Source organism: Vicugna pacos, chromosome 33, assembly GCF_048564905.1.
Source record: "Vicugna pacos chromosome 33, VicPac4, whole genome shotgun sequence".
Taxonomy (NCBI): Eukaryota; Metazoa; Chordata; class Mammalia; order Artiodactyla; family Camelidae; genus Vicugna; species Vicugna pacos.
In genome coordinates this window covers 15,056,377-15,073,737 of record NC_133019.1, presented here as the reverse complement: position 1 = coordinate 15,073,737, position 17,361 = coordinate 15,056,377, and the positions used below count along the sequence as shown (strand labels likewise).

Here is a 17,361-nt window from a genome sequence, read left to right as displayed (position 1 = left end):
GTACACATCTGGAACTGGAGAAAAAGGCAGCGAAGGAAAGTATAGGCAGGGCAAACATGCCAACAGTTTCCTTTTATAAGCATCAAAGTGGAATTCAATAATAACCCAATGAAGGCAAATTCATCTCATCCATCTGCAAGTGAATGTATTTGCATTGATTTAAACTTGTGATTTTTAGACCTGGTGCACATCAGAGTCACCTGTGGAGTTTCAAAAACATGCCAGTGCCTGGTTCCCACCTTTGACCATAAAGTCAGACTCTGTAGAGGTGGGATCAGCTAATTTTTAAAGTTTTTATTAATTAATTAATTTATTTTTTAATTTTTAAAGTTTTTAAACACTCCAGTGATTCTTTTGTGCTGGCAGGATTGCAAACTGTTTAGATCTCACATCATTATAATTTAGACCTCAGATTTTATGATTTCATATCTTATTCTTAAAGATGTGATCAAGTTAGGGACCACGTGCCTCTGCTAAAATTTGTGGCAAAACCATCACTGAGTAGTTTGGGGAGACGAGCTTCCCTCAGGAGGGGTAGCATGAAGTTAGCTTTTTGTATTTCTGTATGATGAGGCTCTGAAAAAGTTGATCATCAGAGTCCTTGGAATGTAAGTCTTCCGGAGAAATAAACTTAGTGCCTCCCATAAATCTTCGCTGACCCTGCAGTGGAAACCTTCAGTGGTCTTCCCAGATCTTCTCAGACCCCTCATTAGCATTTCTGTGCTCCCCTCTCTCGGCTTCTGTGTGCTGCTGCTTCCAAAGGCCAACACCTAGAACTTTTATAGAACTTCCCTTGGGCTTCTAAAGCTTTGTCCGCCCAAGGAAAGAGCAGGAAATGCCAGCGAGTTCACTCCCTGTCACCCCTCCCCGCTCAGGCGCAAAGCCAAAGACTGACAGGTGTGCGCGTGCCGGCCAGGCTTCCTAGTGAACAAACCTCTAGCTTTCACTGTCGGTTTCCCTGTCAACGTCAGGCTCAAACCATCGTTTCTCCTCAGCTATTTCTATTGTGAGCACTTCGATAATAAACACTTGTTCACAAATCCGCATCTCAGGTCTGTTTGAAGAAAACCCAATCTAAGACAGTCAGCTTTACAGAATTTTATGCTTTCTGTCTAATATCAAAACTTTTTTTTTACATTTTTATTGATTCATAATCATTTTACAGTGTTGTGTCAAATTCCAGTGTTCAGTACAATTTTTCAGTATATATAATATCAAAACTTTCTGTGACTTTCAGTAATACTGTTTGTAACTTTTTAGATATGGAGCATCAAGGCTTTATTTATTCCTGCTCTTAGAAACAGAGTAGGGAAGTTACCCCCTTGAGAAGTCACTGAGTCCCTGGGAAACTTGGGAGCTCCCAGGAACAAGGAGTTTGGAGGAGAGAGAGGAAGGAAGTAAGCAGGGAGGAACTGGATGACAGCTGTTAGCAGAATGGAGACAGATTGGCCAGGTTGGTGCAGGGAATCTGAAGAGAGATATTTAGAGCAAAGAGAAAAGAGTGGTGACACGAATAGAGGCAGGGCATGACTTTCGATTCATGCAAAAGTGCACCGTGTGATAAAAATGTTAACAGCTTGGAGTTTTCTGGGGCTGCAGGTATGACAGCTGCCACAAGGGGACGCTCCGAGTACATTCACTTTGGTTTCTGCTGAGCTTTCCATTTTCCCACTCTGCTTGCAGTCTTGAAGGGCTCCAACTAGAAGTCTGTCACACTCCAGCCATAGCCAGCCAGCCTATTATTAGTGCCAAGCCTTCCTCCTGGAGCAATGACAGTGTAAATTTCAGCAATGGCAGAGAGGGGACAAATACAGCTGCTGTGCATTTTAGAATAATTGCTACAGGCCATTTGGAGACAGCTTTATAATAACACCACTTACACAGACTTCCATAGTAGTTCACTTTTCTATTTTATTCTCCCCTCAATACTTTGTAACACAAACTTGTTAATCCACTTAACTCATGTGAATCTGAAATTATCTGCCCCTTGATTTTACGAAGTGCGACTTGCAGCCCCCTGGAAGGTACCACACTCTTTCATCTCACCTTCCAGCCTTTTTGCACACTGTTCCTCCTGCTCGCCCAGCTCTCTCCTCGCCCAGCTGACTGTCTCTACCCAACACAAATGCCATTTATGAAAAGTCTCTCCTCACCTCACCCCACGTCTGGACTCCTTTTTTATTTTTTCCACTTGCATCATCCACAGTCCACTCATCTGCTAGCATTATCTCGTATTCTAGGTATTTCTTATCTATTACGTCCACCCCAAGTTCCTTGAACTTTCTTATCTTTATATCCCCAGTGTCTACCACAATTCTCCACATTAGTGAATGAACGAATGAATGAATGAAGCAAGCTCTGAAAGATCAAAGCCCTTGTCTCATCTTGAGTCTATAGCAGAGAGAGAAATATCCAGAAATGTAGACCCAAACCAGAATATCTTAACGGCCACTGTGATGGACCGTATCCAGGCGTCTCAAACGTAAATGGGAAAGTCCTGGCCTCTGCCGGGATTCACAGGTCAGGAGAGACTCCTTGGTGTTGGCACAGCAAGACTTCAAGGCTCACGACCTGTGCAGAAGGCCTGGACAGCATGGCTTTCTGAGTAAGACTATTTTTCTTACCCTGCAGCCTGAGCAGTTTCCTGTCACTGATGTCCTTGAGGGCATACGCAGAAGCAGCAAGCCCACAGTTATGTAATCCTCTGGCTTCCAGGGAGATATCTCACTCCCGGTAGCCACAAGAACCCTGAATTTTAGGCACCCTCTGAGAGAATCAGGCATGGACGTCCTGCATCTGTGTGCCATGTTTATCCTTTGCAGCACTTGCTAGCTGGTTCTGGAGCAAACTAAATAAAACCATCTTGCTCTGAACCCAGGTCTTCCTCATCCTTTGTGAGATGCATGGTGAAAGGATAGCCTATTGGAGGTGCTTGTGAGCAAGCTAGGCCCTTCTTGCTGCCAACTGTCTTGCATAAACCGGAATTCTTTTCTGTCTATCTGTTAACTCCTTCCTCCCTCTCCTCCTTCCATCCTTCTCAAACATTTAGCAAGCACTCACTAGGTACCAAGCTCTGTGCTGGAGATAAAAAGATAAGATACAGTGCCCTACCTGCAAGGAGTTCACAGAGTTCTAGAAGAGAGGAGAGTGTACAGATAGTCACAGCACACTTGAATGAGTGCTGTAATGGAGATATAACATGAGGCCTTGGAAGATCAAGGAGAGGGCCCTGGGGTGCTAGTGGATGTTGAGTCACCAGCTGGTGGGAGGGGCCCTGATTTGTAGTGTTTGTTGATTTCCATGTGGCAAATGCTCCCATCGTGGCTGATTTCAAGCTCCTAACCTGATGTCACTGAACACAGTTGGGGAGGAGCACAGTTGGCCCTTTCGATGCTGTAAGAGCCGGCTCCAGCATACAGCCACAATTCCTGCCTTGTGAGACCCTGAGCAGAGAGATTATTCCTGCTGTTCCGGGGCTTCTGACCTCCAGAACTGTGACCTCACAGACAAGCTGTTTTAAGCCGCTAGGAGTGTGGTAATTGGTTACGCAACCATAGAAAACTAAACGGAGCCCATGATACCCTTTTTACAGATGTGAAAACTCAGGCTTAGAAACAGTAAGCAATTGGACCAAGGCCATGAGCACCTAGCAGGTGATGGAGCTGGGAGACAAAATGAGGTATGTCCAAAAGCCTGAACCCTAAGCTCTTAGGTGCTCGTAGAAAACCTTGTCACATAACCAGTGAAGGGCCAGAGTCCTGGGAGACACTTGGGACATATTTATTTATTTGTTTGTTTATTTTTAGGGGCCAGGAAATGTCCATTATAATTTTAAAAATGAAATTCTGTGCCAGAAAAAAAAAATCAAATGTTGAGTGTGGCTTTGGACTTGAAGTAGTACCCAATCGGTTATCTTGATATTTATTTCAGAGGACAATGTTGTGGAGTAAAAGACATTTCATATGGGATTCTACTCAGTAAAGACTTGAGTTTGGCCCGAGTGTCCATTTCTGTTTTTCTCCTCCAGCCTGACCAGATGTGCTCAGAAAATTTGGTTCCCCCTGAACATGTACATCTGTCAAAATTCCTGTCAATTTTAGCACGACTGCCAGGGGAATGAACAAAGAGAGTTAGCGATTAACTTCAAAGAACTTTGTTGGAGAGGAATAAAGATATTTAAGGCCTGTTTTGTGAACTAATTGCATTTGCATATTTATAGGATTTACTGATATAGCAGTAATTAAAAACTATTTAGTAGTCTTAAAGGACACATAACTCAGTTGCTGTTTGCATAATAAACACTTCCTTATTATGTTTGCATAATAAACCCTCTTCCCCTGCTTCTTCCAAAACACTGGCCCATCTAAGAGGTGTCATATCTTACTTGGAGCTAATGGGAAAACAAAGTGCAAGGGCTCATGGGAATGTGGAGAGGGGACTTCTGAAATAAATATATTTCTAGGTACTCTCTTAATGATAGGCCTGTCCTGAACTGCTGTCAGAGAATGGCAGATTTGGACCTTAGTTTAAATAAGTGTTTCTTTTTCCCAGGGGGTAATTAAGAAGCCTGAATGTTTCTCCCCTGACAATTCCAATTTTTTTATTTTAATGCATTGATCTACTTGAAGGGCCTGAATGGGGTTCTGGCCCTCTTCCTAAAGAGATGTCCAAGGTGGGGTGAAATCTTTGACTAATACATTGTAAGATATAATGTGACTAAAACGTGCTATACTGAAGGAGTGAGAAGTGACAGCTTTCATGGAAAATTAAAGGTTGAGCAAGGGATGGGTACCAAATGCAAAGTCACCGAGTAAACAAACTAAACCCGGCAGGACAGTAAGGTTGGGAAAAGGAAGCTCTGAGCCACCTGGTGGGGTAGAGCAGGGCCATCACAGGAAGATCAGGAAGCACCTGCCCATAAACTCCTTTGAAGACAAGTCACTCACATAGACCTTTCCCGTCTTGGCCGACTTCATCAGCCAATAAAGAGCTGTAATGGGCGGGATCAGCAGGCTGCTATTAAATTAGCTAATGAAGGTCATAATGTACCTGTATTACACATCATTAGCAGTGGCCGTCCAGGAACAGATGGGCATATGAGAAGGTGAGACAGAAGGGAGGGCAAAGCATGTCCCAGAAGGTTTGACTTAGATCCACGGCTTATTGAAATGTGTGGCAAGAAGGTAACGCTGATGATCATCCCGATTAAACCTTTGCATAAAGGCAAGCTTCTTCGTTCCCTGCCCATAAAAAAGTGCTATGCTGTCTGCAGCTTGCCTTTCTCCCACCCTAATTCAGCTCACAGGTAGAAGCCAACAATCCAGAGCGCTGATGGGAAGTGAAGGGACTTCCGTGGCCAGATAGATCCTGGGTGATCATAATTAGCTCTTAATGGAGCCCCATTTATTTGGCCACTCTCTAAAGAGTGTATCTCAAACTTTCCCTAATTTTATAGCATATTTCCTCTACAGATTATATTTCATTTTTTTTCTTTTTCTTCTGAAATATTTTCAAATGCACAGCAAAATTGGAAGCATGGTGGAAAGAACTCTAAAAAGTAAAACAAAATAAAAATAAAAAAAAAAGAACTCTCCACCCGACCCAGACATCTGAGAGGATATTGCCATGATGGCCCTTTACCTGTGAGTACTTAGCATGTTATTGTTACAAACAATGATGTTATTTTAAATAATCTCAGTGCAATCAAAACCAGGAAATGAGAATCACTCTCTTAGTACCATCTAATCCACAGACCCTATTTGAGTTTCACCATTTTCCCCCAAAATGTTCTTTATAACAAAAAGATCCTTTCCAGAATCACACACTGCATTGAGCTGCCATGTCAGCAAGTCAGGGCCAGTGGGAGCCCCTTCAAGCTATGTGCTTTTAGTGTGTCCCCATCATCTGTTTAGTCTTCTTCACTTAATGATACATGGAGATGTTTTAGGCTCTTCTTGTACGTTTCCTGCCCCAGCCCTTGAATCACTCATTTCTCCATTTCTTTAATCTCCTTTCATTTGATACAGTTTCTCAGTCTTCTCTTTAACTTTCATAACCTTGACACTTTTGAAGATTACCTGCCTACTATTTTGTGGACTGTCCCATGATACGGGCTTTCTCCTGGATAGATTCAAGTTACGAATTTTTGGCAGGATAACAGAGGGCGGCTGAATTTCCCCAGTTCCTCCTGTCTGCTGGTGCACAATTCCCATAACTGGTGATGCTAATTTTCATTGTTTGATGAAGGTGCTATCTGCCGGATTTCTCCACTGGAAGATTTTTTTTTCAATCTTTGTAATTAATAAGTGTTTTGTGTAGATGTCGTATTCCTCATCAAACTTCCGCCAACTAGTTTTTATCACCCACTGATGTTTCTTGAGTGAATTCATTATCACCGTGAAGATTCCATTATTCCTCCTACATTTATTAACTGGCATTCTAATTCAAGGGGAAAAGCTTTCTCTTCTTCCCATTCATCTGTTTATTTAAATCAGGACGGACTTGTGGGTTATTATTTCTATTTAGTGTGTTATAATTCTTTGCCACTGTTACTGATTTTGCTCGAATCACCAATGATGCTCAAATCATCGCACATTTGGCCAGTGGGAGCCCCTTCAAGCTATGTGCTTTTAGTGTGTCCCCATCATCTGTTTAGACCTCTTCACTTTATGATACATGGAGATGTTTTAGGCTCTTCTTGTACGTTTCCTGCCCCAGCCCTCGAATCACTCATTCCTCCTTTTCTTCCTTGTAAATAGGTATGTTATTTAGAGACTAAGATCTGGCTGCTGGGTGTACTCATTGGGGTGTCCCTGCTCCCAGACCCTCTCGTGGATAGAGCTAGGGATATATACACATTTATGAACGTGTGTACACACATTTCATTTCACATTTGTATTTATTTCTATATTGAGCTATATATTGAAAATCAAGAGTTTCACATCAGTACTTCTAAAACCAACTCAACATCACAGGATTTCTTCTACTCTCCTTTTCCATATGTGTAACTCCCTTCACCCACAGTGGGAAACCAGTCAGGCTACATTTCATTGGTGGATGAAAATTAAAAAAAGAGCTTCATGGATTCCAAACAAAGGGACCAAATAATTAGAACAGAGATCAGGTATATACTTTCCCCCTCAATTTGTCCTGTGAAAACTTATCTCAAACCTGTGCCTCTACATTCAATTCATACGATAAAGCAGGCAGATGTTGGAAACAGTATGAAATTTAGTTTTTGTTTCTAGAGCATCTACTAGTCTACCAGTGGCAGATAGAGTTACGGAGAATGAGGCATTTTTCCCTTAATAATGAAGAGTGAATGGGTGCCCAGTCAAAAAGCGAAAAAAAAATTTTGTATTGAATGACGTTAAACTTTAGTAGTTCTCATCCTCAATAAGCATAGGCACATACTCTCTTATGTGGTTACTTTCTGAATAGTGGGCAGTGGAAATTTACGGAGCACTCCTGTTTATCAAAAATCAATGTTTCTTTTAGTGAAAGGGACTTGGGAAAAAACAAAAAGCACTCCTCCCACTGCACTGTTAACAGTTGCTCTTCATTTGATAATACCAGGTTTCCATTAGCTTTGTGTAATTCGAGTCTAATAACCATTGTCAAATGCCAAAGATGTTACCGCATAAGTCTGATTTAGAACAGCTATTTGAATCTCAATTATTAATGAAATTAGTGTCCTGAATGTCAGCTACAGCATTGCCTTAGGTAAAGTCTGTAAAGGAAATCATATTAGTGTGGAATTTCCCCTCCTTAGGGGCTCCTCTAAGATTACATTATTCACTTAGCTATCTCCTGTCGGGGAAATTGAAATGCTGGCCAGGATCTGATCCGGGGGCAGGACCAAATGGAGAAGTTAAGGGGCAACACAGTGGCATTGATTCCAAAACATTTGTGCGGTGCTGGTGTTGCCTTTGGTCCCATTTAGTGTTTACAAACTAGCACCAGCAAGGGCAGCATAAACTGGCAAGAAGAGAAGAACGGAGTGCAAAGACGCCCTTTCAGGAAAAATTGAGTGGCATTCCATCCAACAGGCAAGTCTGTGTTTCTCATCTTCGGGACGGGCCCCGGGGAACACTGGCAAGTGGGATGGCTCCTCTGTGGCCCTTCGTCCTGGCCGCTGCCTCAGGTGAGTCCTTTAAAGATTCTGCCAGGCGTTGACTGTTGACTCCTGGAAGCTGGAGGCACGGGTCTCCTGCATTGTGCCTTATAACCGCTCATGAGAGTTCATTTCTATTCACCGTCTGTAAATTGCCAGTCCTGTGAAGCTGCACGGAGACCAGCAGTTTGTGATGACTTTGCTCCTACAATTACAAACGCATCTACATACAGGGTCACACAGTGGGGCTTTACACGTAGCTGAAGATCTGCTCCAGAATGATACAGTTGTTTGGTAACTTGCTGCTTCCCTGGAAATCAAGCTCTCTTTGCAACAATTGACATTGAGAGTTTGGGGCATTCTTTTTCAGATTTACTTTTACATCTGAATAATACATTTTTATTGTCCAGAGTAGTCTTGGGTTTTAGTAGCCCAGAGGGAGAGTTCCTTGGATCCGTCATGGCTACAGACACCTGGATGTCATTTTGGTGTTAGGGGCTTTACCTCCAGCTGCACAAAGTCTGTATAAATGAAGAGTTTATCTCTAAAGACAAGCTCCATAAACTTGCAAGTTGAGTGTACAATTCCCTTTAAAAATACTTTAGAAACTAACATATATATATATTTTTTCTAAATTTCTGGAACTAAACTTCTGTGTTGCCAGTATTAATTCTACTGAATTGAACCATTTGAGTTAAGATACTAATTCTTAGAAAACATACATAAATCAAAAATTTATGTTTATGCTGGTGTTTCCCTGCACCCCGTTTTCTTGAGGGTTCTCCTAGAGCTCGTATCTGAATTTCCATGTTTTAAAATATAACTGGAAGTGGAATGAGTCAATTATGGAGATGAGGAAGGAATTTGGTAGCCAAGCAGCTGGAAACGATTTTTTCATTGGGTAGAGAAGAAAAATAGCCACTTATCATTAAAGCATAAAAATCCTGGATGTTGAACTTAAAGGATAAAAGCATATCTTAATTATAAAAATGCAAACAGAGGAAATTTCATTAAATGCCAAATGGGTTTCTTAGCAGAAAATAATTGTGAACATTAAACTAAGTAAGATAAAATAGAAAAATGAAGGTTAGAAAACAGAAGAAATCCTTAATGATTTCTCTTTCTAATGTTTTGTATGATGCTTGATTTTTGTTCTGAATGTGGCAGAAAAAGTATTTTAACAGTGTCTCATAATCACTGCTTGACCGAGAACATTTGTTGCAGAAAAATTCACCCTTTGGGATTTTTACTGGGTTGACATCAAGATGGTTCGTAAATATAAGAGCATTGAACCAACTCCCAGTTCACAGGTGCACCCTGGAGGCAGTGTGCAGGGGTGGGAGGACCATTTAGTTCCAGTGGCACTATTTACCAGCCACGTGACCCTGGGCAAGGCAATTTACCTTAGAGATCCTGGTTCTCTGTAAGTTAACTGTTTATTTTGTATGTTCATGAAGACCAAATAAGGTAGCATTACGAAATTGTAATGGGCAACGCAAATGTTAAGATATTGCTGACCTGAAATCATACATACACGGAAATTCACAGGGCTGTCTCTGCCCAGTAATGTATACCATGCAACAATTCCTTTTGAAGGATTGCTCACTGCTGTTCCTAATATTCTCAGGGAGCCAGGTCAGTGTAGTGTCAGAGTGAGAGCTTGGCCTTTGGCTCCAGATCAGTCTTGTTTAAATTCTGGCCTCTTCACCTTGCAAACTGTATGACCTTGGGCAGTACCACGCTCACCAAGCCTACAGTCCCTCACCTGTAAGTGACTCCTCACAGAGTGGTGGAGTACCTATCTCGTAATGCTCTTGTAGAAGTTAGATGAGGCAATTCATGTAAAGGGATTTTAGCCCCATGCTGGGCATACAGCAAGTTGTTTAATCAGTGTTAGGTATTCAGTAGTACCACACACCTGACTTCTCTTTCCTTGTAACCTCTCAGATGGGTGTACGACTCTTTTATTTTTATTGATGTCTAATTGATTTACAATGTTGTGTCAGTTTCTCATGTATAGCAGAGTGATACAATTGTTTGTGTATATATATTCTTTTTCATGTTCTTTTCCAGTATGATTTATTACATGAGAATGAATATAGTTCCCTGTGCTATACAGTAGGACCTTGTTGCTTATCGATTTTACATATAATAGTTTGTATCTGCTAATCCCAAGCTCCTAATTCATCCCTCCTCCAGCCCCTTTCCCCATTTGGTAACCGGAAGTTTGTTTTCTATGTGTGTGGCTCTCTCATAATCCTAAGGATGGTATACTCAGCAAAGCAAGAAGAGCTCTTTTCATCAAAGCGCCCAGAACACTGTAAGAGTGTATGCGAGTAACTCATTCAAACAAAGAAAGCAAAGGAGTAATTCTATTGTGTTCTTATCTTTTTAAAATCTCTCTTCACCTGAAAGTGCTTCACAGGTCAGTTCCTAACGCAGTCTGCTTTCCAGAAATCTTACAAGTGAATTATTTGAAGCTGATGATTAGCATTCAAGGGGGCCGGCTAGTGAGGAATCTTTCCTGGGTCTGTTGATGGCTTCCATCAGTGTCTGTTGAAACATCGCTGAACTGTGAGTCGTTTAGTGCTTGTGTGAATGTCACATTAGCTTTCAAGGGGCATAATTTACTGTTAATTAATGGTCACTTAAATCCTTAATCTCACTCCTGTAATTGATCTTTCTCCTCAGGCAAATTTGCATTCATAGCAGAAATGTAATTTATTATTTCTTCCCATTTTAAACAAAGAATTCTTTCCCCCTGTAGTTTATTTAAGCACACTTTTGTTTGCTTCTTATTTTTCTCCTATCACTGCCTGTTTCTCTTTTATTCCTATTTCTAGCTTCCAGAACATTCTCTCTTTACCCAAAGACTTTGACACGTTCCAGAAAATATGTGTTTATCCGTGGGGGAGCCTAAGGAGGGGGCTTTGAGTCTCTATGAGCCGAGGATGTGGGCAACACACATTCATTTCTCAGAATTATGTCTTAGCTCTGTCTTGGGTAGTTTCCTGTATTGAAACATACACATTTCAGAGTTTCCCCAACTGGGACTTGAATTGGAGGCTTCCAAGCGAGTAAAAGTGAAGTTGCCCAAAGCGAAGTTCGCAGGAAAAGCACCAGACTGGCTTTGCTCTGGGCTTCTGACTTCTCTCCCCTGGGGTCCCTCAGCAAGAAATGGTCTCGGGTAGAGAGATTCATAGCACATTTTTTTGGATGATCACAGTTCACAAAAACTAAAGGTGATGCCTGATGCGAACCACCCGCCTTGGTCCTACACACCTGAATAGCTTCTGTCACTTCCAGCATCTCGTCGGGTGAATAGTTAGGGAGTTAAAATGCTCATTAGATTCCTGGTTCTGATGGTAATAAATGTGAATATTCCACTGCCCACAATGAGCCTGCAATTGCACCTCCAGCACCATTGTGAGCATGTTGGTCACAGTGATACTGATAAATCATAGAAATTGCTGCCTGTGGTGGCAAGTGACATGGCGTCGTTCATAAAGAAATGGGTATAAACAGGATTGTCGCATGGGGAGAAGATATCTCATTTACAGTTTCCTGCTGTATCCGATGCACCGTCAGCAGCTCATCAAAATAACCGTCAAAACCACTGAGAGCTGAGGTGAATTCATGCACAGGACACTACAGATAGATTTCACCCTTGCGCTGTGGCAGGAGGGGTGCAATTTGATTCAGCCCAATGACTTTGCGAAGCTTTGAATCCCCCAGGGGCTGGCAGAGCTTGTGAACAAAATATCTTTCTGCAATTCCGAGAAAGCCCTCACAGATTTGTCACTTCCAATTGCTGGTGCTCACTTCTCTTGCTTCTTTCCCCCTTGCCTCCCCGGCCTCAACACCAATCACTGCTCCTCTACAAATCAGGATTCCTAGGTCATATAGGAAATAGTTGTTCCCTGGAACCACAGAGAATTTCCCAAAATGAAGATCTCATTTTCTGACAAGTGCCTTTTATCTAAAGACAGACCGAGTGAGAGAACAGATGTATTTTTTGCTGAGAAAAGGATGAATTGGAATCTCATTAATCCCATGACTTAGAAATCCACACAGATCTTTGGGTTCAGAGGTTTGTCCATGTTTCTGCTTGGGTTTTCTATGTAATTTGGAATTACAAATGATTACAAATGGAAAATCAAAAGAAAAATCCAAGGTGGGTGTGACATTTTGGTTAAGTGCATAGGAAGATTTCCTAGGTACCAGGAAGGGGTGATACAGGAATACAGAAAGGATGTTGTCTCCAAGATGCACAATTGCTGTGAAAATGGAATTGTAGGTGCAGCTTGCATCTTTGAAGATGGGTCTGATTTATTTATGTTTACAATGAGATTTCTCCATTGGGCACTTAGGCCATCAGCTTCTTTTAAATAAGTGTCTGCCAAGAAGCCCCCCAGCTCGCTGTGAACTTAAGCAGATTAAGGGAAGCTGAAAACTGCATGCTGCTAGTAGCCACCAAGCCCTGAGCAGTCCGGTGTCTCCTTAAGATGCTAAGTTCCTCTTATTTTCATCCTCACGATGACAGTTCTCTTTTCCAGGAATCCTGGCCATTGACGCCCTTCATCCCAGGAGCTCTGCTCTGCGTCATCTCACCAAACAACTATTGCAGAAATACTGCAAGGAGGTGAGGCCGGTTCACAACTGGACCCGGGCCACCACTGTCTACCTGGATGTGTTTGTCTACGCAGTGCTGGACGTGGTAAGGACCACCTCACTGTCTCCTATTCCTACCATTCTTTTGAGAGACGACCTGCTATTTACACAGGGGTCAAGGGGTTTCATTCTTGAGACTCTCATTGAGTTGATTAAGACACTGTGCTAGGCTCATCTGAGCAGTGAGCTGGCAGGGGGGTGGATATTTATTAGACAAGTCATGCTTTCTAGCCCCCAGCTTACATCGTGTGGGGCAGGTAGTCTAGAAATATGAATTTCACGGAAGATATTTTAAGAATTGTGGTCATAGATCACAGTATGTATTTTATGAGCACTGTTGAAACCAACAGCTATAATAGGTGTTGTTTTCTGTGGTTCACATTTCTTTGTGATAATAGTAGGTTTAGGAAACATCTACCAGGTACTGCCTGAAATTTTAAAAAGAGGAAAAAAGTGTCTTGGTATCCTGAGTCTACAAGGGACTTTATACCTAAGGTATATGCTAAGAATGTTGGGAAGTATTGGTTATTGAAGCACGTCTTTCCTACTATGAAAAATGGGTTGTTGTGGGAATTAAGGAGAAAAATGAATGTAAAGCAGTTAGCAGAGGTCTTAGTGAGCCCTCAGTAGATGATGGCTCATCAAATTATCTCCGCTTCTTCTTCCTCCTTTTTCTTAATTGCGTAGTCTTCAATATAGATTCCAAATTTAATTTGATTTTTTTTAAAAGCAGACTTTACTGAGCTTTTTTGTTGTTGTTGAAGTAGTTCAATAATCATTTTTCAGTCTACTTCTAAAAACTTTTTTTCTAATTGTGGTATAGTATACAGATACCGAAATGCACAGATCTTAAGTGCACAGCTCAACAAGTTCTGGTAATTGCATGTACCCACGTAATCCACATCCCTATCAATACGTCAAACATTTCCACCACCCCGGAGAGATCCCTCATTTCCTTCCCAGTCGGTCCTCATCCCCTCCTTCCACAGGGACAACCACTGTCCTGATCTCTTTTATCAGAGATTATTTTTGCCAGTTCTCGAGCTTCATACTTTTATGGACGCTATTGTGTCTGGAGTTTTCACTCAGCATAATGTTTTTGAGGTTCATTCATGTTCCTGTGCATATCAGTAGGTTTTTTTTTTATTGATAAGTAGTACTTCATTATGGCTATATCGTGCTTTGTTTATCCATTCTCCTATTGATAAGCATTTGGGTTTTTTTTTCCAGTTTTAGGATCTTATGAATAAGGCTGCTATTTCTGTGCAATTCCTTTGGTGCACATATATTTTTATTTCTCTTAGGTAAAACCTAGAAGTGGAATAATGGCCACTTCTCATAGGATAGTTGTACATTTAATGGGAACTGCCAGACTGATTTATAAATTGGTTGTACATGGTATATACCCTCCCGCCCATCAGCCATGAGAGTTCCCATCTCCCCACATCTTCACCAACGTTAGGTGTTATCAGTCTTTTTAATTTTAGACATTCTGGAAACGGTGTAATGATATTTCATTGTGGTTTTTCTTTGTAATTCCCAATGCTAATAATTAGGGGCTCATTTTTGTGTGATTATTGGCTTACATATCTTTCTTTGTGAAGGACCTGTTTAAGTCTTTTCCTCTTTTTTATTGTGTGGGTTGTCCTTTTATTACAGATATATAGGAGTTGCTTATATATTCTGGACACAAGTTCTCTGTCATCTATATACTGTGAATTCTCAATCTGTGGCTTTCCTACTCATATTCTTAATGGGTCTTATGATGAACAGACATTTTAAAATTTAATGAATCCATTTTTTATCAATTCTTTATTTATCATTTGTGCTTTCTGGGTGCTGTCTGAGAAATTTTTGCTACTTCAAGTTCACAAAAATATTTGCCTGTATTTTTCTTCAGAAGATTTATAGTTTTTAAGCTCCTTAGATTTAATTCTACAATCTATTGAGAATTAATTGTTGTGATGGTGTGAGGCATATGTTGTTTTGTTGTTGTTGTTTTGTGTTTTGTTTTGGTTGGTTTTTTGCATTTAGAAAAGATTTGTTCCAGCACCATTTTTTGGAGAGGATTTTCTTTCCCTATTAAATTGCTTTGATGTCTTGGCTGAAAACTAAGTTAATTGATAAATGGGACTATTTCGCTTGAAATCAGATAGTAAGTCCTTGAACTTTGTTCTTCATTTTTAAGATGCTTTGGCTTTTAAGACCTTTTACTTCTACATAAATTTTATAATCAGCTGGTCAATTTTCATTAAAAAAAATCCTCCTGGGAGTTTGTTTAGAATGGTATGTGATCCACAGAGAAATTTAGGGGAGAATTGACATTTAAAAATATTGAGTTTTCCAGCCTTTAAGTATGGTTTGTCTCTCCATTTATTTGGGTCTTCTGCAGATCAATCATCTTATTTTTAATTTTCTATAATTTTCAATATGGAAGTTTTACACTTATTTCTATTAAGTTTATCTGAAAGTATTTTTGTTGCTGCTATAAAAATTACTTAAATTTTAAACTGTTGTAGTTTTTTGTTGTCATTATAAAGAAATAGGACCATTTTGTACATTGATTTTTTTTGCATTAAAATTTTTTTACATTTTTTATTGATTTATAATCACTTTACAATGTTGTGCCAAATTCCAGTGTAGAGCACAATTTTTCAGTTATACATGAACATATATATACTCACTGTCACATTTTTTTCTCTGTGAGCTACTGTACATTGATTTTGTGTCCCGTGACCTTGCAAAATGAACTTAACTAATGCCAGTAGTTTTTTGTAGATTAATATTTTCTATGTATACAATCATGTCCTCTGCAAATAGTTTTACTTCTTCCTTGCTGATAAGTGTGCTCTTCATGCTTCTTATCTTGTCCTGTAGCTTTGCCTAAGACCTCCACCACAATGTTAACAGAAGTGGTGAGAGCAGACATCCTTGTTCCCATTCTTAGGGGCAAAGATCTTTCACCATTAACTCTGGTGTTAGCTATAGATTTTTCATAGATGTTCTTTATCAGGTTGAAAAGTTCCCTCATTTCTTGTGTGCTGAGAGATTTTTTTGTTAAATCATGAATGATGTTGAATTACATCAAATTTTTTTCTCCATCAATTTGAACGATCATATGCTTTTCCTGTTTTATGCAGTTATCATGGTAAATTATTTTTGATTGATTTTCAAATATTAAACCACCCTGCATTCTTAGAAAAAACCCACTTGATCTTGATATATAATCCTCTTTATTCATTTCTGGAGGTGAATGTCTACTTATTATAGATTGCAGCTGTGATAATGAGGTGCATTGAGCTGTAGCTTCATTTCTTGTAACGTATTTGTTTGGTTTTGGTATCAGGATTATGTTGGTATCAGGGCTATGTTGGTGTCAGGAGAATGTTCCCTTCTCAATTTTCTGAAGGAGTTGGGTAATAAGGGGATTTTCTTTTCCTAATGTTTGATAGGATTCACCAGTATAACTACCTGGGATTGGCATTTTCTTTGTGGGAGGGTATTTAAATAGGAATTCAATTTCACTAGCATGTATAGGAATGTTCAAATTTTCTATTTCTTCTTGTGTTAGGTTTGGTAATTTGTATTTTTCAAGGAATTTGTCTATTTCATCCAAGTTGAAAGTTAATTTGCTCACAATATTCCTTTTTAATTCTCTTAATGTTCAAAGAATGGCCAACAATACTGCCTCTTTCATTCCTCATATTGGTAGTTTGGGTTTTCTCTTATTTTCCCCCGGCCAATATTGCCAAATGTTTATCAGTTTCATTCATTTCTTTAAAGAACCGAATATTGGTTTTGAATTTTCCTTATTGTTTTCTGTTTCACTGAGATCTGCTCTCATCCTTATTTCCTTTCTTCTACTTACTGTGAATTTAATTTGTTCTTCTTTATCTAGTTTCTTAAAGTGAATAGTTATATCATGATTTTTAAACCCTTTTTCTTTTCTAATTTTAACATTTAAAGTTATAATTTTCCTCTAAGCACTAATTGAACTGCATCCTATGGACTTTGATGCATTTTAAAATTTGAGGTATAAATTGCATAGAATGAAATTCATCTTTTTAAAGCTATTCCTTTCCCCCAGCTCCAGTCCCTGGCAACCACAGATTTTTTTCTACCTATAGTTTTGCCTTTCCAGAATGTCATATGAATGGAATCATATTGTATTTTACCCTTTGTTTTTGACTTCTGCCTTTGAGATCCATCCGTGTTGTGCTGTTGCATGTATCAGGAGCAGTATTCCATTGTACACATTACTGCAGTTTGTTTATCAATTTGCCATGTGATGTCAGTTCTTTCCAGATTGGGGCAATTATGAATAAAGCCACTATAAGCTTTTGCATATGTTTTCACTTCTTTTGGGTAAATACTTAGGTGTGGAATTGCTGAGTTGTTTAAGTCTATGTATAAGTCTATATAACTTTGTATATGAAACTGCCAAACTGTTTGCCAAAGTGGCTGTGTCATTGTGCATTCCACCTGCAACGTATGAGAGTTTCAGTTCCTCCACATGATTGCCAGCACTTGATGCTGTCAATCTCTTTAAATTTTAATCATTCTAGTCGATTTGTGGG

General features: G+C 39.9%; 1 protein-coding gene and 1 long non-coding RNA gene across 4 annotated transcripts in view; one reads left to right on the top strand and one right to left on the bottom strand.

Moving 5' to 3' along the window:
- Positions 1–1,240: 1,240 nt before the first annotated feature.
- LOC140691168 (uncharacterized) lies at positions 1,241–3,425 on the bottom strand. The gene is made up of 2 exons (XR_012066691.1): positions 3,112–3,425; positions 1,241–1,761 (listed from the first exon to the last, which is right to left on the bottom strand). It is a non-coding gene; the product is annotated as an uncharacterized lncRNA (long non-coding RNA).
- Positions 3,426–3,594: 169 nt separating this feature from the next.
- Positions 3,595–17,361, top strand: part of HTR3B (5-hydroxytryptamine receptor 3B) — a 36,147-nt gene continuing 22,380 nt past the window's right edge. For 2 of the 3 annotated variants that reach the window (XM_072953974.1, XM_072953971.1), the window contains exons 1-4: positions 5,116–5,183; positions 5,523–5,642; positions 8,049–8,143; positions 12,670–12,830. In XM_072953974.1, the coding sequence (XP_072810075.1) occupies positions 5,626–5,642; positions 8,049–8,143; positions 12,670–12,830 (273 nt within the window). In that variant the 5' untranslated portion in view covers positions 5,116–5,183; positions 5,523–5,625. Of the gene's footprint in view, positions 3,680–5,115; positions 5,184–5,522; positions 5,643–8,048; positions 8,144–12,669; positions 12,831–17,361 lie in introns of those variants that run through there. The other variant, XM_072953972.1, reaches the window with a different exon arrangement.